The sequence below is a fragment of the Ursus maritimus genome, unplaced genomic scaffold, assembly GCF_017311325.1.
Source record: "Ursus maritimus isolate PB19 unplaced genomic scaffold, ASM1731132v1 scaffold_2, whole genome shotgun sequence".
In the NCBI taxonomy this organism is placed as follows: domain Eukaryota; kingdom Metazoa; phylum Chordata; class Mammalia; order Carnivora; family Ursidae; genus Ursus; species Ursus maritimus.
In genome coordinates, this window is record NW_024424452.1 from 103021543 (window position 1) to 103046706 (window position 25164).

The 25164-nt window shown below is 38.4% G+C and overlaps 1 protein-coding gene across 5 annotated transcripts in view; it reads left to right on the plus strand.

The window, feature by feature from the left end:
• Nucleotides 1–25164, plus strand: part of ZC3H11A (zinc finger CCCH-type containing 11A) — a 41378-nt gene that overhangs the window by 953 nt on the left and 15261 nt on the right. For 3 of the 5 annotated variants that reach the window (XM_008685154.2, XM_040636488.1, XM_040636489.1), the window contains 8 exons: nucleotides 5035–5088; nucleotides 6468–6527; nucleotides 14393–14591; nucleotides 15716–15835; nucleotides 22488–22611; nucleotides 23706–23909; nucleotides 24030–24146; nucleotides 24409–24489. In XM_008685154.2, coding sequence (XP_008683376.1) covers nucleotides 14538–14591; nucleotides 15716–15835; nucleotides 22488–22611; nucleotides 23706–23909; nucleotides 24030–24146; nucleotides 24409–24489 — 700 coding nt within the window. In that variant the 5' untranslated portion in view covers nucleotides 5035–5088; nucleotides 6468–6527; nucleotides 14393–14537. Of the gene's footprint in view, nucleotide 1; nucleotides 6528–14392; nucleotides 14592–15715; nucleotides 15836–22487; nucleotides 22612–23705; nucleotides 23910–24029; nucleotides 24147–24408; nucleotides 24490–25164 lie in introns of those variants that run through there. The other 2 variants (XR_005836437.1, XR_005836436.1) reach the window with 2 other exon arrangements.

Here is a 25164-nt window from a genome sequence, read left to right on the forward strand (position 1 = left end):
TGTATGTAGGTATCGGGTGAAGGGGAGGGATCAACCGAAAAGGAATGAAAGTGGATTAAAGCTCAAATTTCAGTTTTTGCTGTTCATATAGAGTTCAACTCATGAGTTACTCATTTACAGGCAGTAGAGCTTCTCCAGTCTAAAAATGTCTGAAAACTAAATTCGGATTAACTCTTGATACAAACAGTAAATTGAAAATGCAGCTTGTGACCTTTTAAACTTTTATTCTCAAAACACTTTTTTTAGCCATCCACATTTTTAAAAATTTTATTATTTTTATTTAGAGCTGAAAGGGCTCAACTAGCATTTGCTGTTAATGACCAGTATGTGGAGTCTATATTGCCAGAATTGACTTTTTGGGTTGTATTGTCAAATCACAGTCCTAAATGATGAATGTTGAATGATGCACTATGTTTTTGTTTAAGTGAAATTTCCTGAAAATAATTAATTTCAGAAATAAGGGAATTTGATGTTGCTACCATGACACATCATAAAAGTATATATTTTAAAAGCTGAAGGCATATCAAGGAGATGTAGTTCTTGATGAAGCAGAAAGAACATGGGCCTGGGATTTGGAAGACCTGGCTTCTAGCTGCTGCTAACTCTATGACTCTGGGAAAGTGGGCCTCGAGTTCTTTTTTTCTGTAACATGAAGAGATTGGACTATTTGAAATCAGATTCAGAACTCAGAAGTTGGAAGGGATCATAAAGCCCTCTAAGAAAAGAATTTGGGAATGTTCTCCATTGCTGTCACTTTTCCTCCAAAAATAACCTGGCTTGGAAGTCATTGTTCCAAAGGGAATCTGATTCCCTGTAGAAATTGGAGACAAGGTAATGCAATTAGGGAGGAACGGCTATATTTCTGTTTGAGTAATAAACCCACTAACAGATTCTGGTACGAATTTTGGAGACATAAAAAGAATGAGTGTATGTACCTTAAGTGTACCAGTTTCCTCACTCTCTCCTGGCAGACGATGCAGCACTTATAGTGGTGCTGGGATTCTGGGTTGTGTTCCTATTAATTCCAATACAGATGAAGAAGACGTGATAGAGGGAAAGATGGTGGCAGAAGGAATGGATAAAGAGGCAAAATTGCCTGCTAAAAAGAAAAGAAAGAAGGGTTTACGGATTAAGGGGAAAAGGCGAAGAAAAAAACTGATCCTTGCGAAAAAGTTTAGTAAGGATTTGGGATCTGGGAGACCTGTTGCAGATACCCCTGCTTTATTAGCTTCCAGTGCCCATGAGCAGGATGAAGAAAGTCTTTTTGAGAGTAATATAGAAAAACAGATCTATCTACCTAGTACCAGAGCCAAGACCTCCATTGTATGGCACTTCTTTCATGTTGACCCCCAGTATACCTGGCGGGCTATTTGTAACCTCTGTGAAAAAAGTGTTAGCAGGGGTAAACCAGGCAGCCATCTGGGGACATCTACTCTGCAACGACATCTGCAGGCAAGGCATTCACCTCACTGGACCAGGGCCAACAAATACGGAGTCACTAGTGGGGAGGAGGATTTTACTTTGGATGTGCCTTTATCTCCCTCTTCCGCTGGAAGCAATGGAAGCTTTGAATATATGTCTTCTGATCCATTAGATGAAAATAGAATGGGTAAGAAACGTGATAAATCAGTGTCTGATGCCCTGAGGGCAGAAAGAGGGAGATTTCTCATCAAAAGTAACATTGTCAAGCATGCCTTAATTCCTGGAACAAGAGCCAAGACATCTGCAGTTTGGAATTTTTTTTATACTGATCCTCAGCACATCTCAAGAGCTGTGTGTAATATATGTAAAAGAAGCGTGAGCCGGGGTAGGCCAGGTTCTCACTTAGGAACATCAACACTTCAACGACATCTGCAGGCCACACATCCCATCCATTGGGCTGTTGCCAACAAAGACAGTGGTGCGGTTGGAAATGGATTAGATGAGGCTGAGACTGAGAGAAATGATCTCTTAAGCGACCCTCTGCGTGGAGAGAAGTCTACAGGCAGCCACGATTTAACAGCTGAGGACCTTAGTGACTCTGATTCAGATGAACCTCCTGTGTTAGAGGTTGAAAACAGTAGAAGATCTGAGAGTCCTGTTCCTGTCGCAGAGCAAGACACTCTAACACTTGCACAGGAGAGAGAAACAACGTGTTCTGAAAATTCAGTCTCAAGTCAAATAAGTCAGGCAATTATTCAAATGATTGTGGAGGATATGCATCCTTACAACTATTTCTCAACTCCAGCCTTTCAGAGGTTCATGCAGATTGTGGCCCCTGACTATAGGTTACCATCTGAGACTTACTTTTTCACGAAGGCTGTACCTCAGTTGTACGATTGGGTCAGAGAAAAAATTTTCTTAACTTTGGAGAATGTTCAAAGCCAAAAGATCCACCTGACTGTGGACATATGGACGCATGACCCATCCACTGACTATTTCATTGTGACTGTACACTGGGTCTCTTTGGAAACTGCACCTTCTTCCAGTAATGGCAGGATCCCCAATTTCAGAAAGTGGGCAGTACTTTGTGTAACAGGGCTGGCCAAAGACTGCTTGATAACCAACATTTTACAAGAATTAAATGACCAGATTGGTCTGTGGCTTTCTCCTAATTTCCTCATTCCTAGCTTCATTGTTTCTGATAATTCCTCTAACGTGGTACATGCAATCAAAGATGGAGGTTTTACCCATGTGCCATGCTTTCTGCATTGTTTAAATATAGTCATTCAGGACTTTTTTTGTGAGCACAAAAGTATTGAGAATATGTTAGTAGCTGCTAGGAAAACCTGTCATCATTTTAGTCATTCAGTCAAGGCTCGTCAAATTCTGCAGGAGTTCCAAAATGATCACCAACTTCCATGGAAGAATTTGAAGCAGGATGAAACTGGCCATTGGATTTCTACCTTTTATATGTTAAAATGGCTCCTGGAGCATTGCTACTCAGTTCACCATAGTCTTGGTAGAGCTAGTGGAGTTGTGCTCACCTCCCTTCAGTGGACTCTAATGACTTATGTTTGTGATATTCTTAAACCATTTGAGGAGGCCACCCAGAAAGTGAGTGTCAAGACCACAGGATTGAATCAGGTGCTCCCCCTAATCCATCATCTGCTCCTTTCTCTGCAGAAACTCAGAGAAGATTTTCAAATAAGAGGTATTACTCAGGCACTCAATCTGGTGGACAGTTTGTCTCTGAAACTTGAAACTGATACCCTACTGAGTGCCATGCTTAAATCCAAGCCCTGTATCTTGGCTGCTTTGTTAGATCCTTGCTTTAAAAACAGTTTGGAAGACTTTTTCCCTCAAGGTGCTGATTTAGAAACTTATAAGCAGATCCTTGCAGAAGAAGTTTGCAATTATATGGAATCTTCAGAGGTCTGCCATATTGCAACTTCAGATGCTTCTGGTCCCTCAGCCATCATAGGAGCTGATTCGTTTACCTCATCTATAAGGGAAGGCACCTCCAGTTCAGGGTCTTTTGATAGCTCAGCTGTAGATAATGTTGCCATTGGAAGCAAAAGCTTCATGTTTCCTTCTGCCATAGCAGTAGTGGATGAGTACTTCAAAGAGAAGTATTCAGAGATCTCAGGAGGTGGTGACCCTTTGATTTACTGGCAGAGGAAGGTGAGCATATGGCCAGCTTTGACCCAAGTTGCCATTCAGTATCTAAGCTGCCCCATGTGTAGTTGGCAGTCTGAATGTATCTTTACTGCAAATAGCCAGTTTCATCCAAAACAGATCATGAGCCTGGACTTTGACAATATAGAACAGCTGATGTTTTTGAAAATGAACTTGAAAAATGTTAACTATGATTATTCTACATTGGTTCTGAGCTGGGATCCTGGGAGTGAAGTTATTCAAAGCAATGAAAAAGAAATATTACCTTAATTTCTTTTTCCTTTTTCCATTTGAAATGGGCAACTTGTTGCTATGCTACTGTATCCTAATTGCTATAGTTGTTATATATAGTTACACTAATTATCCTTCATACACAAGTCTGGGGAAACATGAAAACAAACGTGCTGAAAATTCCTCAGAAGTAATAATAACGCTGACAGAGTGAAGATTAAAAATTTCACAGTAGTAACTCAATGTAGCTGTCTCTCGAAATTTTGTTTATACCAATTAAGAGAGAAAAGATATTTTTTAATTTAAAAAATATAGTGCAGCATTGAAAGGCTTTAAGCTATTTCTGGCTGGAAGATTGAACTTGTAATTGGTTTTAAGTAAAAATTTCTCCCATCATGGGAAGTTTGCTCTAAAACCAATGAAATTGAGGGAAAAAAGCATACTAAGCTGGTATTTCTCCCCCTCTCTCCCATTTTTCTATTTCTTTAAAAACCCTGATCCATTCTTAGAGCTTGGCAAAAACAAAACTCACGAAATTTGGAAATTTCTGATTGCCTCCTCATACTGGTCAGCTTTATCATTTCAACTTACTGAGTGTGATAGAGTTACCCTTTATATTTAGGATTGGATCTGTTGTAAAAGGGAAACAGTAGAAGACAATCAGGAAAAAATTACTTTTAGTCTTTGAATTGCCTTTTTTAACCTTTAGAAAATAGTGTAAAAACAATAAAATAAAGATTGTATGGGTACTTCTTACACGTTATGGGCAAATGGCATAATAAAAAGTTTACAAAAATTGAAAAAGATTGAATGGGAATTGGAGTAAAAGCCCCAGGAGCATACTTTGGACAAACACATTGTCCATTTCCCAAAGAATGTTTCTCTGATTTTAAGTGATCTTAAATGTCTTTAAATATATATGCTGAATGATCCATAATACTGTATTCTTAACTATGAGATTGTTTTTTGGCTTCTAATCTTAGCTGAACATAAGCACTCGATATTTTCAGATGTTAGGAATCATTACCTCACTGGTAAAATGAGAAAATTGATCTCAGTGATCTTTAAAGTCCCTTTCCACTCTTAAAGTATGTTTCTGTGGTTGAGTGGGAGGCCAGAAAATGATGACTTTTAGTAAAAGTCTATTACAGGTTTCAGACTGAATAACTAATGTAAGATCCCAATTTTTCCTTTTTTTCATTTTAGATTTGGGGATATTCCCTGCCCAAAAATTTCCTGGAAAATTGACTAGTATTAAGTGTGAGTAAAAGGTGTCCACTTTTTTTTAAGTTTTGATTTTAGTTTTGTCTTGGATAGTATTTGGCAAGATTTAGCCTAGAAATTATGTAGTATTTATTACATGAGAATCAAAATTGCTTTGTTACGGGGCTGGTTTCAAAATTTAGAACTCATTTCTATGTATCAAAATCGTTTTTTGTTTTTGTTTTTTGGGTTTTTTGTTTTTTTTGGTTTTTCTTTTTTTTAATTCTTAAATGGTAAATGTACCATTGTGAAATGAAATTTCAACTCCGAAAGTTTACCCTTTTACTAACTGGAGTAAATGAATAATTATAAAGTCTTTAGTTGTAGTCATCACTTGTGGGAGAAAAAAAAAAATGAAACCCGGCTGCATAAGCAAGCCTTCGCAGGGCCAATATTGAATGGCATGCCAGTTGACGCTGGTGTTGCTATAAAAAGAAAAAGTCCTCCCTCAGGTAGAAGCTTTCTGTACTTTGACAGTGCCGGTTCAGGATGGCTGTAACGCTGCTCGCCTCTCCAGCTTGCTGCACCACTCTCTAGTTACTCGATAACTGTACGCTTCTATCGTTCTTGGTTAAACACTCCCTGAAGACAATAAATATGATAACGATGTACATACATCCATATTATACACATTGATTCATGTGTAAGGATTTCCCTTCATGTTTGTTCTGTGGGCTGGGCAAAATTTAGTGTAACATTGATACACGTCATGATACTTTGGTATAAGAGTAAGTTCACTATTTTTATAATGAACCCAAATCTGAAGGCTTTTGTAGTGTATTTTAAAAGGGAAAACTTACCCAAATGTTTTATTTCTACACATTTGTGTATATGTGTGTGTGTGTGTATAAACCAGTTAGTATATATGTATATGTATATTATATACATAAAACACTTTATATTTTTTCATACAAGTATGCTTTTATTATACAGATAATAAAGATGGGGGAAGGTTTCTGTTTTTTTCTTAATAGGTGAAGAAATCTTGAAGACCAGAAATTGGATCTTATTGAATTTTGGTGTTCTTTTCTTTTTTCTTTTTCTTCTTTCTTTTTAAATTATATTGTTCGGCTATGGAAGATGGATTTTTTTTTTTTCCAATAATCCTTTGACTCTGAAGTTCATCTTTAAATGAACTCTCTTTTTTGTTGGTTTTTATTTTTGTTTTTGTTTTTGAGGAGATAACTAAGCCTAGCTGTCTCCAGTCTGACAAAGGTTATTCGAATGGACTTAATCTCCCAATAGTTGGGAGATGTTTTAAAAACACGTCCTGTGTTTGAATTGTGGCTGAGAGGTTTCCTTGGCAATGTGAGGAGGAAAATTCTTTCTGCCCCATTATTATTAATTCATGGATTGAGTGTTGGTTCGACCTACAGGCGTAATAGATTGGAACTCAGTGAAGACACAGAGGTTCCTGTTGAGAGCAACCGGCTAATGTAAGTGTGGGAATGGGTTTTTTCTCATTAAAGGAGTGAATATTTTTGTAATTTAAGGCATAATTTTCCTGAATCAGTAAGAAATTTAAGAACCATTGTCAAGATACTTTTTTCTTGTAATTACTTAAAAGCTTTTGGTTTGGGGATGGAAACATTTCCTTCCCCCCCCCCTTTTTTGATAGTACATGCACTTGATAAAAAAGGTAAAAACAATATACCAAGGTGGAATCGCCCTGTGATTCCATTTCCTCTTAGGAAAGCACTATCAGTAGTTGATCAGGACATAGTTCCATATCCGTGCACATAGCTGTGGCTCATCTGTTTTTTGTTTTTTTTTTTTAATGACAAGATAGTATTCCTTTATATGGAAGTGCTGTAGTTTAATACATCTCTCATTGATAGACATTTGGGGTTTTGCCATTAAAATAAAAATAGCCCACATCCAATAACAGCCGCTCGTGAGCTATTTCCCTAGAACCAGTTCTCAAATGTAAATTTGTAGAATTATGACAATTCTCTAAAGAGGTTGTACCAGTTTACTGAGTAATTAGTGATGTCTTTTTTGATTTGTTAAAGTTCTTGACATATCCTTTTTAGTAAAAATACTAATCTTTGGTCATGTTGCTGATTATTTGCTGTATAAGTGTTTTTCATTTTATGTAGTTAAGTCTATCAGTTTTATTACGATTTTTAACTCTGGTATCATTCTACAAAAAGTTTTTTTTTTTTTCAATCTGAGCTTAGAAAAAAATACCGTGTATTTTTTTTTTTTTTTTTTGCAGTACTTGGATGGTTATATTTTTTATATTAAAGATGTAATCTAGGGCTACCCTGTGATCCAGCAATCACACTACTAGGTGTTTATCCAAAGAATACAAAAATACTAATTCAAAGGGTTACATGCACCCGATGTTCATTGCAGCATTATCTACAATAGCCAAATTATGGAAACAGCTCAAGTGTCCATCAATTGATGAATGGGTAGAGATGTGTGTGTGTGTGTGTGTGTGTGTGTGTGTGTGTGTATAGTATACAATTAGCTTATAAGAAAGAATGAAATCTTGCAACAACATGAATGGAGCTAGAAAGTATAATGCTAAGTGAAACGAGTCAGAGAAAAACATACCATATGATTTCACTCATGTGGAATTTAAGAAACAAACGAGCAAAGGGGAAAATGAGAGAGAGAAAGAAAAGCAAATCAAGAAGCCGACCCTCAACTATAGAGAACAAGCTGATGGGTTACCAGAGGGGAGGTGGGTGGGATGATGGGTGAAATAGTTGATGGGGATTAAGGAGTGCGCTTGTGATGAGCACCTGGTGTTATGTGGAAGTGTGGAATCACTATTGTACACCTGAAACTTAATATTACACTGTTTGTTAACTAACTGGAATTTAAATAAAAACTTAAAAAACAAAAATGTAATCTAGGGATTATAGTTATGTGGCATTGCCTCCCCTTACCATAAACATGGTCAATAAAGGTGTCAGATATTGCTTTCCTTTTTGCTAAGCCAGTTATGAATTCAGAATCTTTTTTTTTTTTTTTAATTTATTTGAGACAGAGCGAGTGAGAGAGCATGAGTGGGGTGGAGGGGCAGAAGGAGAGGGAGAAGCAGACCCCACTGAGCAGGGGAGCCTGATGCAGGACTTGATCCCAGGACCCTGGGATCATGACCTGAGCTGAAGGCAGATGCTTAACCAACTGAGCCACCTTGGCGCTCCCAGAATCTTTCTTAGTGTAGTCCTTTAATTAGTGAGCTGAAGCCTCTTTGCCATCTTTGCTTTTATTCCCTTGGAACCTTTTTGTATGAAGTAGAAATTTTTTTTGTTTGTTTGTTTTTCCCAAATGGGAGGCCAATTTTTTTGTGTTAATTTCAAATGCTACCTTTTTACAAATCACATTTGTGGACTTGCTTAAATTCTGTTGATCCAACACTCATTTGTTTGAGACTATTACACTTAAATGGTATATTTCATATCCGTTATAATATCAAGGAGAGTGAGGTCCTCTCTTCTAAAATTTTTCTTTGTCTTTCTTTAGATGATTTTACAGTCCATCGGGTTCCAATAATAAACTCTTATCATTTGATGTATACATTATTTGGAGAAGTAAACTGCTTTAAAGCCTCTACTCTAGGTCTTCGGCGCCTTAGTAGCTTCACAGTTTTTCAGTTTTTAATTTAACGTGGGTTTTGTATACTTCGTTTTCTTCCTGTATGTTTTACAGCTTTATTGTGAATAGGACTTTGTTACCAAGCTAGCACATAGGAAATTTACTGATTTTTAAAAATACCTTATTAAATATGTTTTAGTTGATTGCTAGATTTTCTAGTTTGCAAGCATATAATCTGCAGGTTCTAAATTTTTTTTGCCGCCTCCTTTCTAGTCTTTATACCTTTCCTTACTTCATGTGCTAGGCTCTGAAACAATGGTGACAGATAGTGGAGACAAGTGCTCCTTTTTTGTTTGTCTGAAATGAGGTCACTTCCAGTGTTTTACCCTTCTGCTTGTGCTGATGGTTTCTTATTGAATGCATGTATGCCAAGGAGGCTCCTTGTACTTTACTGTTTTCATCAGGAGTAGATGCTGCATTTTATCTTTTTTTTAAAGCCATTTTAACTAAAAAAATTCCATTTTTAAATCCTTTTCTTAAACCATGTTTTCCTTTTTGAAATTTTAAGATAGCTGGGGCACTGGGCGGCTCAGTCTGTTAAGTGGCTGCCTTCAGCTTAGGTCATCATCTTGGGGTCCTGGGATGGAGCCCCGAGTCAGGCTCAGCTTGGCGTCTGCTTCTCCCCCCTCCCTGTGCCCCTCCCCCTGGTCATGCTCGCTGTTTCTGTCTCTCTATCAAATAAATAAATAAAAGCTTTAAAAAAATTTTTTTAAGATACCAGAGTTTTTGTTTTTACCCCCCCTTTACTCATTATGTTTATTAATGTAATGAATTTTTTTAATGTTAAAGCACCCTTAGTCCTGGAATAAATGTTTTTTGATCATGTGATCTTATTTTTTTAATATTCTGTAGTTCAGTTTATTTTGGGTTTATGAGCTGTATCATAAGATATCCAAAGCAGTTGTTTTAAACCTTTTTTAAAAAGCAGTGAAATAGTAGAAATGAAGTTCTTTTTCTCAGCTTAGAATACTTCCTTAAGTAATTTTTTCAAGAATATACGGAGTATATAGATGGTATACTTTTTGAGACTTAATGTCTAAAACTTCTTTCAAATCCTGAGGTCTTGAGATGTAGTTTGAAAGGCCAAATCTAAAGTTCACAATTTTCCCTTTAAATTCTGGTGCATAACATTTTGTCTTTTGGCATTTAGAGATTCAGATGATAAGTCAGATGTCAAGTCCGATTTTCTTTGTTATCAGTCTGCTTTTTCCTAGAAATTTGTATGATTCTATCTTTATTGAAAATTCAAAATTTTCAGCATATCTCTGGTATAGTAGAGATGTCTTTAAGATTTCTTTTTAATTTTTTGGGGGGTGCCTGGGTGGCTCAGCTTTTAAGTGTCTGCCTTTGGCTCAGGTCATGATTCCAGGGTCCTGGGATTGAGCCCCTCATCGGGCTCCCTGCTCGGCAGGAAGCCTGTTTCTCCCTCTCACACTCCCCTTGCTGTGTTCTCTCTCTTGCTGTCTCTCTGTCAAATAAATAAACAAAATCTTTAAAAAAAAAAAAAAAAAGATTAAAAAAAATTTTTTTAAGCAATCTGTACACCCAACATGGGACTTGAACTCACAACCCTGAGATAAAGAGTTGCACCCTTCATTGACTAAGGCTGCCAGGCACCCCAGTAGAGATGTCTTTAAAGAAATTTTCTGCCTGGCATTTAATGAACTCCTTTTGGGTTGGTTTTGTTTTTTTTTTATTGTTGCTTTTTTTTTGTTTGTTTTGGTTTTGGTTTGGGGGGTTTTTTTTTTTTTTTTTTTGAAGATTTTATTTATTTATTTGTCAGGGAGAGAGCGAGAGCTCGCACAAGCAGGGGAGCAGCAGGCAGAGAGAGAAACAGGCTCCCTGCTGTTTGTTGTATTATTATTTTATTACTATCTCTATCAATTCCATTCCTTTCTTTTAGAATTTCTTTTGTGTAGAAATTGAATCTCCTGGAATTATTTCCATGTTCTGTAACTTTTCTGTTGCGTTAACATCTTTCTGCGTTCTGAGAGATAATCCTGACAATATCTTAAAATTCAGTTTTTGTGTTTTTCATCAGTTCATTGTGCTTTTACTTATATTGAAATCTCTTTTGGGTGGCTCAGTCAGTTAAGCGACCAACTCCTGATTTCAGCTCAGGTCATGATCTTGTGGGGTCCTGGGATCCAGCCCCGCATCAGGCTTACCACTCAGCAGGGTGTCTGCTTTTCTCTCTCCCTCTTCCCCTCCCACTGCACACACATGCTGTTTCTCTCTCTCTCTCTAAAATTAAAAAAAAAAAAAATAATCTCTTGGGGAAAGAGGCTAGAAATTTGAGTTTTCTTATTTTTTGAACTTTGTTTTGTTTCCACTCTTTCATAGCAATATATTCATTTGTATCAAGCTGTATCCTTTTGGGGTGGAGAGGGAGGGGCAGAGAAAGAGGGAGAGAATCTTAAACAGGCTCCATACCCAGTGGGGTACCCACCATTGGCTTGATCTCACAACCCTGAGGTCCTGACCTGAGCTGAAATCAAGAGTCAGACGCTTAACCGACTGAACCACCCAGGAGCCCCTCAAACTGTATCTTTTAAAGCTTACTGAGAACATGACAATTTTAAAGGAATTTCTCCTACATTAATTCAGGGGTGGGATTGGAGAGGGCCAGTTTCTCACCTTAGCTTCCTACTTCTGCTGTTGAAAAGTATTCATATTTTCTTGGTATCATGAATACTTTTGTTTTGCCTTTTAAAACTTAAGAAATTTGGGGTGCCTGGGTGGCTCAGTCATTAAGTGTCTGCCTTTGGCTCAGGTCATGATCCCAGGGTCCTGGGATCGAACCCCACATCTGGCTCCCTGCTCAGCAGGAGGCCTGCTTCTCTTCCCACTCCCCCTGCTTGTGTTCCCTCTCTCACTGTCTCTGTCTCTGTGTCAAATAAATAAATAAATAAAATCTTAAAAAAAAAAAAAAACAAATTTATCAGTAGGGGGGCACCTGGGTGGCTCAGTCAGGTAAGCAACTAGCTGCCTTCAGCTCAGATCATGATCTCAGGGTCCTGGGATCAAGCCCCACTTCGGGCTCCCTGCTCAGGCATGAGCCTGCTTCTCCCTCTGCCCCTCCCTTGCATGTGTTCTCTCTGTCTCAAATAAAATCCTTTTTAAAAAATTCATCAGTATACATCTTGGTTTTGAGTCTTTGCAAACTTGGGATAGTAGTGATTACTGTCTTTTTTTTTTTTTACATCTTTGGGGAAGGGTTTTTTGGCCATTTTCTTGAATGGCAGTTATATTCTCCCCTCCCCCTCATAGAAAGATACAGAAGTTCAGTGTTTAAAACAGATACACGAAGTAACTGTTCTGTTGAAACATTAGCAAGACTGTGTCCATCTGCTCAGCATTCAGTCTTCATCCTCTGCTTACCTCTGAGGGAGTTTTACGCAGCCTAATTTTTTTTTAATGCAAAACAACAACAACAAAAAAAAACCCTAACATGCAATTCATGCTGTTTTGTTACTATTTCATTAGTACCATTTTGTTGCTTGATGAGTAGCTTGGGGGTTCCTGAAACAAGCAACAGTTTCATATTCGTTCTTTGGGATGTCGTTTTTCAAGAATGTAATTGACCCGTAAGCCTTTTTTTCCTTTCTAAAATATTTTTCAATTGTAAAACTTTTTCATTCTCCTATGATTAGTACTTTTGCTTTTTGCGTATGTGTCATTATAATTATTTGAATGTCCCTTAGAGACTTGATCCTTTTTGGGTTTTTTGTTTGTTTTTTTGTTTTATAGGCTGTTTTTTAAGTTACTTTTGGTGTACCTTCCATTACAGAATGAATTCCTTGTGTTTGGGGTCGGGGAATCCTACTAGTGGCTCAATGAGGTGCTATTAAAGGTCCAACCCTTGTCCCACTCTGTAGTGGATCCTTGATGGGCAAGCCAGTTAAGGCAGACTTAAATTTTTTAGTATATATATATGTTGCCTTGTATTAGAAAATTGAAGGTTATTCTTAACATAAAATAATAAATAGCCACCTATACTCCTACCAACCACTCTAGTAGTAACTGTTGCTAACATTTTGGTTTTGTTTTCCAAACCCTGTTGCTTCATCTTCGTCAGCATTTAGTGGTGTCAGTGTTCTGGATTTTGGCCATTCTAAAAGGAATTTGCAATTCCCTAGTGACATATGATGTGGAGTATCTTTTCATATGTTTATTTACTATCTGTGTGTCGTCTTTGATGAAGTGTCTGTTTAGATCTTTTGCCCATTCCTTAATTGATTTGTTTTCTTGTTGAGTTTTAAATGTTCTTTGTATATTTTGGATACCAGTCCTTTATAAGTTATGTATTTTGCAAAGATTTTTTCTCCCAGTCTGCGACTTGTCTTTTCATTTTCTTAATAATGCTTCCACAGAAACCTCACCAGACACTCCTTTAAAGTTCGGATTTTCTGGTAGCAGTTTCTCGTAGGCTTTTTCTGTCAAGTAGCTCAAAACTTCTAGCTTCTATTGGTGACCTGATTTCAAAGCTTCTTCCACATTTTTAGATATTTTTTCAGCCACACCCCATTTCCTGGTACCAAAATCTGTAATACACTGCATATTACCACGTTGTTTGGATGTACCATAATTTTTTAAAACAGACCCCAGTTTCTGAACATTTAGGTGTCTGGATGTGTCTTCATTTTTAGAAGCAAAGTGGTAGTGAACTTTCTTGTGTTTTATTACTTTGCATATGGGTTGAATATTAACCTCAGGATAAATTCTAGAAATGAAATGGTGAGTCAGAGAGTTTGCAAATTTTAAAGGTTTTATTATATGTTTAGTGGCAGACTCTTAATTCCTAACCTAGGTTGCTGACTTCAAGGCTGGTTTTTATTGTGGCCTGGTCTTCTTGAATTAGGATTATTAATTAGTGGGAGATATGACTGAATTTGATTTAATTGATTTCAAGTTGTAGATCAGTGTTTCTGAAACCTGGTCTCTGATGTACGAGTGTGCAGAAACCCTTTCCAAATTCTGGCATGTGCTCTTGTCATGTGTTTTTACTTTTGTAGAAGCTTTTTAGAACACTTCAGTGTGGGGGCCTTGGTGTGGCAAGGGCTGAGGGTGGGGACTGTTCATGGTTTTTGTAAGCACTGTTTTATGGGAAGAATCCCAAGGACGACTTGTGCTCCTTGTTGTGACTGGTGTGCAATTCCTTGGCCATCTTCATTCCATAAGCTAGTTCTACAGATGTATCCATGGGCAGTTGTTTCAGTTATTCGAGTGAGACAGTTTTTCCCACCTACTTACAGTTACATACTTTTGAAATAAAAATGCTTGTGAATATTGGAACTTTTGTCAGATGAAAAAAATCTAGTTTGTCAGCAATGTAGATTTAGCACATATCCTGTGTAAAATACTATAAGTCCCATTCATGACCTAAAATGTGGATCATTTATGGAGTTAGTGCTTACTTAATCTTATGCTGAAGCCGTGTAACAAGCTCCATAGAGAATACAAAAGAAGGGCATGGCTGTCCTTAACAAAAGTTTTACATTATAAATGAGAATGTATAAAGTTCACATAAGAATAAAATATTAATCAGGGTTCACAAAGCTCTGAATAGGCAAGTACATAATACAGTTAAAATTTGGTTTTAACAATTGGCTTTCAGTTGAGGTGATTTGGAGGAGGAAGTCGAAAGAATTTATCTGAAATACTTTTAATGCATGTCTTCTCATTTTAGGATTGCATTTTAAAGACGATTTCTCTGATTGAGTTGTCTTTTGGAAGATTAAACCCATTTCAAGAGGACTTGGAGCTGGTCCTCGCCTTGAGGAAGCAGTGGCTTGTTTTCAAGAAGCCACTTCTGATCTAAGGATCTACCCAGCATGCCTAATCAAGGAGAAGACTGCTATTTTTTTTTCTATTCTACATGTACCAAAGTAAGAATTGGCGTCTTTAAAATGAGTTCTTTCTACAGTTTCTCTAACGAGATTTGATAAGATTTTCCCAATACACTAAGTTTTTATGTTTTGTTTTGCTCCACCATTTATTACCTGCTATCATCTTCTTAGGAGAGAATAGTACTCCTGGGAGAATTCATTGTTCATCCTTTTTTCCTCTTCATTTTGTTCTTTATGTTCTTCATTTTCTACAAAAGTGAAAAAGTCCACTTTTAGTCATCATTTACTGTTCTCTTATTGATAATAATTATCTGTTGATAGTTAATAATTACCTATTAATAATTACCCTGTTAGGGTGCCTTTGCTTTTAATTAGGAGCACTTTGCCCTGGCTATAAACTTTGGCTGTATTTACGTTGTATTAAATGAATGGGTGGGTTGTATTGTACTTCTAGAAACTGTCGTGGGTTGAATTTGACTTTTTTCTTCAGATTTCCTGCTGAGTAAAAAGCTATTCTTCTAAATATGCTTTTGTAGCATTTTTTCTTTTTCTCTGTCAAAACTTCCTGTTTTTCTGCTTGATTCTTCGGCAGCTCCATTCAGATCTATTCACTTTTCTGTTCCTTTGCGACTAATTCTATAAATGTATATGTTGTTAGAAAAACTTCTGAAATCTTCTCAGTGCTATGTTAAAGTGATCAGTTTTGAGCAAAGCTTGGAGCATATACAGCATTTCGTCTCAGATACTGCCATTGCAGACGTATATAGTGAAGCGTGGAATTACACTTAAATCCTAATCTATTTGTGATTTTCCATCAAAAGCTAGTTACACAAGTCAAGATGTATGAAATGGTTTTGAAGAACTATAAAATATATTTTTAAAGAGTGCCACTTTAAATACTCCCACTTACCTTTTTCAGCCACATCTCCGCTATGTCACTTATGTTGTGAAATCAAATGAAGGATACTGTCACGAAGTAGGTCATAGGAATTATAAATTTGTTGACCTCAGAGTGTTCTTGTCTTCCACCTCAGTTTTCTACCACGCCTGTCTCTCCTTACTCTTTTGTGTTTGTCTGGATGCCAGGAAACTGTTAGAGTGTACACTTTCCCTAAGATCTGTTTTGGTACCACAGTTCTTTTCTGTATTCTTTTCATTGACAGGGTGACAGCTGTCCCTTCCGTCACTGTGAAGCCGCACTAGGAAATGAAACCGTTTGCACGTTATGGCAAGAGGGGCGCTGTTTTCGACAGGTGTGCAGGTTTCGGCACATGGAGATTGACGTAAGTTTTCAGTTTGTGGTATAATAAGCAGTCTGGTGTTGTGATGGGCCAATAAGGAATATAGAGAGAACGGGGCACCTGGGTTCCTCGGGCGGGTAAGTATCCGACTCTTGATTTAGGCTCAGGTCATGATCTCGGGGTCGTGCGATCAATGCCCATGTCAGGCTCTGTGCTGGGCATGGAACCTGCTTAAGAAATGGCACCTTATATGTAATGTGCAGGTTGAATTTTTTTTAATGCCATAGTGAAAGTTCTGTCATAATGCTCACTTCATGTCTTGATATTTTGGAGAATGAGTTGGTATCATTTTCTGGGAGCCAGTGTGGTAATTTATCTAAAGTGTAAAAATTATATGTGTATCATTGGGGAGTATTTATATTTCTGTGTTTATTTTAGACAGTCTCAAACTTAGAGAAACCCTGCAAGTACGTTCTAAAACATTTTTCTAAGCCACTTGGGAGTAAACTACTGACATTCCCTGTCACTCCCAGATACATTCATGAATATTTCCTACAAACAGGGACATTCTCCTAGATAACCGTAATACAACCATCAAAATTAGGAAGTTAACACTGATTTCCTTCATGTAATCCTCAGATCCCATTCAAGTTTTGCCACTCTACCGGTTAGGTCCTTTATTGCAGAAGGAGCAAGTCCAGAATGGAGTGTCGAATGTAGTTGTCATTGCTCTCTCATTCTCCTTCAGTCTAAAACAGTTGCTCAGTCTTTCTTTACTTTTCATTTGCCTTGACACTTTTGGTAGTTATAGGCCGGTTATTTTGTAGGATGTCTTTGGTGTTTTCTCATCACTAAGTTCACGTTCCATACAGCTGGCAGGAATATCGTAATTCCTCTCAGTGCACACCGTTAGGTAGCACAGTCATGCAGTTTTAATGATCTCATTACTGGTGGTGGTAACTTTGATCACTTCATTAAAGGTGGTTTGTACCAAATTACTTCGCTATAAAGGTTTCCTCTTTGTAACTAATATGCATTTTGTAGAGAGGTACTTTGAGACCCTGTCATTACCCCATTTCTCACTAAATTTTCAGTCTTTTTCTACTTATTTGTGTTTGTGAACTCATGGTTTCCTCTTTTATTCAGTGTGTTGTACTCCATTACTATAATTTTGTTGTTGTTGTTGTTAAAGATTTTACTTATTCATTCGACGGAGAGAGAGAGACGGCCAGCGAGAGAGGGAACACGAGCAGGGGGAGTGGGAGAGGAAGAAGCAGGCTCCCAGCAGAGGAGCCTGATGCGGGGCTCGATCCCAGAACACCAGGATCACACCCTGAGCCGAAGGCAGACGCTTAACGACTGAGCCACCGAGGCGCCCCTCCGTTACTATAATTTTTAATCCTCGGATTGACCCAGATTTGCCCAGTAAGAGCTGTTCAAGCTGATTTTTGTGTCCTTTCGAGGTTTTCATCATACTTTGAACACCTTTTTGCATTCTGGCCTGGCAAGACTTTTCAGGCTCATCCTATATTTTTCCTCCTCCAGTCCTGGAATCAGTCATTTCTCTAAGGAGCCCTGGATCTTTTCAGTGAAGAATGATATATATATATATATATAGAAATAAGATTTGGGCAGCTCCTGGCGTCTCACTGCTTCTAGACCTGCAGTGGACAGGACAAGAGTATATAAATAGATTTACATACATTTACATCATCATTTATTCTTTATGTCTGTGTATTGAAAATCATGAGTTCACATAGATGCCTTCAGTTCACTGGCACTGCAGGGTTTAGGCTAGGCTTCTCCTTTTCCATACTTGTAACTCTGTTCTCCAAAAGTGAGAAACTTGTCCTCAATATTAACTGATTTGTCAGTTCCCTTGTTGTGTAAGCCAATATCGTATTCCCAGACTCTTCCTTCCCCTCAGGCTCTGACATCGCACATGAAGCTGCTCTTCTACAGGGACGTCTTTCTCACCTTGTTTTGGTTCCAACAACCCTGTACCAGGCCTCTCTCCTTGCTCTGCCATGAGGACCTCATCCTCACCATGCTTGGACCCCAACATCCCACTCGGGACCCCTCTCCCCATGAATGCCCTTTTAAACACCTTGGGACTCTGCTCCTCTGTGTGCCGCAGCCCTCCCACGTGAGATGCATACTTTTCTCATCCTGCTTATGTTCCAGCTCTGTACCAGGTCCCTGCCTGCGAGGACCCTGCCTGCCTTACCCCGTCATTGCTGCCTATTCTGGGTTGACTCTGCATATTACATATACGCTCCTCATCCTACATTGGGATCTCCTTTGCACAGAAGCTTTCCTCACCCTGCTCAGGCTTCAGCACTGTGCCCAGCCACCCTCCTACACAGATGGCCCTCCCAACCCCTCATGAATTCTGACACCCTAGGCCAGTTCCACCTTGTCACCTGGTGCCTTCTTCATTTAGTCAGGCTCCGACACCCTGGTCTGGGCCACGCGCCCTTCCCTCTCCCAGCATGAATGCCTACCTCTCATCTCTCAGCCTCACCTAATACCCTTGGACTAAATTGTTTGAAGGAGGTGGGGAAGGAAGGAAGGTACTGACTCTGCAGTTTGTATGTCTGGGCTCATAGAGCTGTTCCAGGCGGGCTCCAGATTTATGGCTTTTTAACTGCATTCTATGCTGCCTGTCTTCCAAAGAGCAGGGAATTCATGGAATAAGTTCAGAGAAATACTCTGCAGCTTTGTTATATTGCTGGCAGAGTGTGAATTGGCACAACTCCTTGGAACATATGTCAGGGTCTCTAGGAACATCTGCATTGAGAGGTTCCCTAGAGTCTCCTGGGACCCAGCATAGTTATATGGCTAAGATTTATTACAGTGGGGCACCTGGGTGGTACAGTCGACTGAGTGTCCGACTCTTGTTTTTGGCTCAGGTTGTGATCTCAAGGTTGTAAGATTGAGCCCCACGTCTGGCTCCAAGCTCAGCTTGAGATTCTCTCTCCCTCTCCCCCCTCCCTCCCACTTGTGCTCATTCTCTCTCCTTCTCTCAAAATAAATAAATCTAAAAAAAATTTTATTACAGTGATGGGGAGATAACACTGATTATAAGAAAAAAAGAATCCAGAAGGATCCATGTGTGGATTGCTTTTATGATCTCCCTCCCACAAGGTTCACACAGAGCACAAACTTCCGCCAGCAATGAAAATGCAGTACTATGTGTGGGATGTTTCTGCCTAAGGAAGCCCAATAGAGACTCAGACATCCAAGGTTTTTAATGGGGCTGGTCACATAAGCACCCTCTACCTATCACATACCCAAACTCTAAACTCCCAGAAGGATGCCAGGTGTTCAGCACAAGACATACTATTTGCACAGTCTAGGCACTGTAATCAGTTAACTGACTAGAAACATTCCAAGGGCCAGCTTTGCAGGCAGGATATCTAAGGTAGCAGTCTTCGGGCTGCTCAGTTAACTCTTTTCTGCAGGGAGTCTTACTTGGCTACACTTTTCAGAAATACCGTGTGCTCTTTCTGCCTTTGTTTCATCTGTGCTCGTATGTGCAAAAGCCAGATATATACAGAATTACTTGTTGTAGCATCATTTGTAATAATAAAATACGTGAAATTACCTTCATTTAAAACAAATTTGCTACATTCATATAGTGAAATGCTGGACAGCTGTTAAAAATTTTTTAAAGGGAAACTTTATTGATATGGAAAGATAGGATATATTGTCAGTGAAAAAGCAAGGGGCAGAATAAGGTACATAATATGCTATCATTTGTGTAAAAAAGGGAGAAGAATTTGTTTTTCATTTGCATGTGTATTTTTAAAATCTCTAGGAGCATAAAGGAGAAACTTGACAACAGTGGCTGTCAGGGAGTGGAGACAGGAATGGAAAGGAGCCTTTTTACTGTAACCCCTTCTGTATGCAGTTGATTTTCATTATTCATAAGTTCCATATTTGCAAATTTGCCTACTCACTAAAATTTATCTGTAACCCCCAAATCAGCACTTGCAGTGCTTTCACAGGCCATCCGCAGACATGTGCAGAGCACTGAAAAATTTGAGTCGCCTGACTTACCCACTCCTGGTTGAGATTGGACAAGGTGACACTCTGCCACCTTGTTTCAGTTCTCATACTATAAGCAAGTGTCCTTTTTGTGGTCTGTTTCATGCCATCTTTTTTGCATTTTGTCCTTTTTGTTGGTGATTTTGTCCTTTCTGTGGCTGATTAAAATGACCCCCAAGTGTGGTGCGGCAGTGCTGTGTAGTGTCCCTAAGTGCGAGGAAGCTTACGTGCCTTACGTAGAGAGTACAGTGTATTCGATAAGCTTCATTCAGCTGTGAGTTACAGTGCTCTTGGCCTTGAGTTCAGCGTTAATGAATAAAGGTGTCCTTAAACACAAACCAGTTCATGTATTGATCGTTTGATGAAAATGTTGTGGCAGAAACTTGCAGGAACCTAACTGACTCTAACTCTGTGTTTCCTTTAGGAGCAGAGTGGTTCAGTATTAGCTGTTTTAGTATTCATGGTGACTTCATAAACGTAACTACTTCCGATAGTGAGAATCAGCTATATGTCTTTGGACCATGTGCTGTGTTCAGCCTTTCAAACATCTGAAGAAATGATTCTATAGGAAAATGTTACTATGGAGGATGTGTTGCCAAGTAAAAAATTTATACAATTATATGGAATACCTTTCTTTTCAGTGTCCATGTAGACATTTAAATTTTTTTCTTTCATTCTTTTTTTTTTTTTTTAAATATTAAGCTCTGCACCCAATGTGGGGCTTGAACTCATGACCCCGAGATCAAGAGTCTCATGCTTTGCCAATCGAGCCAGCCAGATGCACTTATAATTTTCTTTTTTTTAACGTCCAAGAATTCTATACTCAAGTGATTCTCTTTGGGTGATAGAATGGCAGGCATTTATTACCATTTTCCAAGTGGTTTTCATTATTTGTGTATTACTTTTCATTTAGAAACAAAATCCAGTAAGTGGATTTTTTAAAAGGGAAACTTTATTGATATGGAAAGATAAGGAGATTTTGACACTGACAATAAATGTCATGTGACTCCTGTATATAGAGGATACTATTACAGAAGTCATTCAGTAATTTGAAAACTGCTTCCAGGAAAGAAATAAAAACTTAAAGACAAACCCAGGAGCAAAAAAGATTGGCATTAGGTTCTACCTTGGGGAAGGAGTAATTGAATAATTGTAATTTTTACATAAAGAAACAGTGGTAGCTATTACTATATTTACCCTTTTGGGTGTGCCAGGAGACTGATAAATTCTACCCAATTCTTTGAAAGGTAAAGGAATTTGCTGTACTTTTTAAAAATAGGTGATCATATATGTGGCAATAAACTCAGGACATAAATTTTGTGAATACTTTTTTTTTTTTTTTTTTTTGTTAACCAAACCACCTTTCAGTGATGTTGAGCTCATTCACATTTCCATTATGAGTACATGGGACTGTGTGGTTCTTCCGCGTTCCTACTGACACAGTGTACTATCGAATTTTCAGTCTCTCAATATAATAGATTTTCATCTTTGCCCTTTTCGATACATTTGAGGATCTTTCTATGATGGTCATTATTTCTGTTTCTCTCATTCATATTTTCAGAATTTTAACCCTTCACTTGCTTATGATGAGAGATCCAACATAATCCAACAGATGGGAATCTGTCTTTGCCCTTTGTCCCTTGATTGTCACTAACCACTCCCTCCAAGTTAACCACTGTCCTGACCACCATGGAGACATTTTGCCTGCTTTGATCTCCCCATCAGTGGAATCACACAGTGTGTACTCTCTGTGTCTGGCTTCTTCCTTCTGCACTGTCCTGTGAAGTGTAGGGATGGTTTACTCCTTCTCAGTATTGGATAGCATGCTATTATACGAATAAACTGCAATGTGTTTATCCATTCGGGTATTGATACACATCTGGGTTTCCATTTTGGAGCTATTATAAATAGTATTGTTTTGAACCATTCTTTATACACATCTAATGTATATATTAGAACTAATGTATCTATTTCTGCTGGATATATTACCTACAATCCAGCAGTTTATTCTAGGTGTGAGGGTATCTTTTTCCTCATTCTCCTTCATAAGCGTGAGGTAGTGTGGGAAGGAAAAGTGCTGTCCTTAGTGTGTTATTTGTGCCTTCCTTTGAGAAGTCATGAAAGGGAAAATTTTCCTCAAAGCTCTGAGCTTTCAGTTTTAAATAAACTGCAGTTTATTGAGTCTTTTCTATGTGCTAAGTGTTTCGTATACGTTATTTCATTTAATCCTCATAAGAAACCAAGTAGATAGCACCTGTTATTGCCATTCTCTGGCTGAGGAAACGAAGGCTGAGAGGCATTAAATTATTTGTCCAACGTCACAAGGCCAGTAAGTAGCATAACACTATCTTTGGTTCTTTGGTTCCATAACCCTAACTAATATATTGTGCTGCTGCTTTCAATTAAGTATAGGCATTTAGGGGTTCCAGTAACAGCGGATGAGCTACTGCCCTACTCCCTTCATCTCTCCCTCAAGCACGGAGTGTCACTTCCAGCAACCCCTCTTCCTCCTGCCCACAATCAGCTCACATGCCTCAGAGTTTTGAAGCCTGAATGAACTTTATTCAGAAAACAAACAACTAAATTAATACAGGTCACACCTCATTTTTTTTATCTGAAAATAATGTGTTTTTTCTTCCTATAGAAGAAACGTAGTGAGATTCCTTGTTACTGGGAGAATCAACCAATGGGATGTCAGAAACTAAACTGCGCCTTCCATCACAACAGAGGACGTTATGTTGATGGCCTTTTCCTACCTCCAAGCAAAAGTGAGATGTGTTTTTAATTTTAAAAGAATAGTTACTGTTTGGTGCACACCTGCTATGTACGCCATACAGAGTACTTTACATACACTGCCTTTCAGTCTCGGGAGAGAGCAGTTTTATTTCCACTTTATAAATGAGGGAACTGAACTTTTAGTTAAGGTTAAATGATTTGTACATAGTCATAGTCATAAACAAGTTAAGTATCACAGTCAGGATTAAAACTTTGTTACCAAAAGCCATGCTGCCTCCCAGATGTTTCTTGGCATGACAGTTCAGATTAGTATAGCTTCATTTCCCATTTTCTTATCAGACCCAGTGAGTTTTCCAAAAGAAACTGGATTCTCCAGGCCACGGTTTGGCAAATCTGGTCCTCCACCTGTTTTACAAAATTAAGTTTTATTGGAAGGAAGCCATGCCCATTTATTCACATGTTTTCTGTGGCCAGATTTTCTGCTCCTTCTGCAGAGTTGAGACACAGAGGTCTACAAAGCCTAAAGTACCTTAATACCTAGCTCTTCACAGAAGAAGTTTGCCAACCCGACTCTAGGCTATAATCTAAAATAAAATTTATACTCCCCCCAAAAGCTAGTTTTTATTTCCAAAATCTCCTTTAACATTTCCTACTGGCATGATCAGCCATTTAAGAGCCACATCTTATGTAATTGAAATTTAATGGCTACATATTCCCCCCTGTATTTAAGAGAAAAAAGTGGGCTTGCTTCTCTGGTTTAGTTCTGAAGTGTTATCTACTATGTCTTTTAACAACTACTTTTTTGTTGATCAAAAAGCTTTGAATTTCAGTATGAAAATATTTAAATGTCTAGAATTTGCAAATAATTTTATACATTTAGCCTCCAGATTATTCTGTCTTTTGAACACCTACTTTGATTGTGTTTGTGTGCAGTGACGAGTTATTAGCTAAAAGCCATTTTTTCCTCTCCCTGGGAGTTTAGAACCTAATTGTGAAAATGGCGAAATCAGGTAAAAATACATAAGTGGTCATAAGGAAAAGCACCAAACAGCATATGTGGTTGGAGATTTTTGATGAATTGGGATTTTATCTTCTATTTTTAATTTATGACTGATATTATGTCTAGCTGTGTTGCCCACTGTGCCTGAGTCACCAGAAGAGGAAGTGAAGGCTAACCAGCTCACAGTTCAACAGAACAAATTGTCTGTCCAGTCTAATCCCTCCCCTCAGCTGCGAAGTGTTATGAAAGTAGAAAGTTCAGAAAATGTTCCCAGCCCCACCCATCCACCAGTAGTAATCAATGCTGCAGATGATGATGAAGATGATGATGGTAAGTGTCAGCTCTTTCTTTAAGGCAAATAAATGGTCAGGGTCACTCAGTGACTTGGAATCAGGATTAAAGCTTGGGCCTGCTGTTAATTGTAAATTTGCCTCCCATGTCGATACATAGATCAGTTTTCTGAGGAAGGTGATGAAACTAAAACACCCATCCTGCAACCGCCTCCCGAAGTCCATAATGGATTACGGACAGCCTCTGCCCGGAAACCTGGGGTCAGTTTGAAGCAAGGTAAGAAGAGGCTGCGTTGATGCTGCTTCCTGCTCATAAATCTGAGAGCTCTGTTGAATGTGCCCAAACTATTTTCAGTACATTTGAAATTTAGATCCCGAGCACCACCCCCTCTCTCTCCCCTGACCCCACTATACACACACCCATCCTGACACGTGCTTTCTCTTACTCATTCAGAAAACATTCGAGTGCTTGTGCACAAATAAAATGCAGAGGGCATGAGGTGTTAGTTCTTCATGTGATTTCTATTTGGGTTTCTCAGGTGAATGTTTGAATTTTGGAATAAAAACTCTTGAGGAAATTAAGTCAAAGAAAATGAAGGAAAAATCCAAGAAGCAAGGTGGTAAGTCATCAGTTTTGACACAGACTGTTGGATTTTGCTGGAGAAGAGTAACAGGGACACTTAGAAGATTAAGGACACTGGCAGCAGCCAAAATGAGCACATAGATTTTAACTTCTGTGGCTTGTTTGAAGTATAAAACACAGACTTATTTAAGTCAGGGCTGCTTTTTCAGTACTTGAAAGAATTGCTTTATCTTCAGAAATACAGCTCCAAAGAACAACTTTAAATCACATTGAGAGAGGGAAATCTTTGTCTTATAGTAGATGAATACTTCTTAGGAGCTGCTAGAATTTTCTTCTAGAGCTTGCCTCAGCCTGGTCAGTCTTTATTTCCACCCCTAAAAATTACAGATACAGTGTGAAATGTATTGTTTAGAAAGGATCAAATGGTTGGCTCTAAGTATTTGCTTGCTAAAGCTTGTCCTGTAGGAACCTTGGAGTTGTGTTTTGCAGATGATTGGATTCAATTTTAAAAGATTGAATTGACACACTTGGTGGCTGGTGTGTTTCAGGTTAACTTTCAAATGTTAGCCTTTTGGTAAATAAAAGTAGATTGAGTGCCTAAGTCACTGAAAATTTTATATATATATATTTTTTTACCTTGTGTCCAAAGCAGATAAGAAATAGGGATTATCTCCTCTCTCCCACCCCACCCCAGTTCACTGTAGGCAGATAA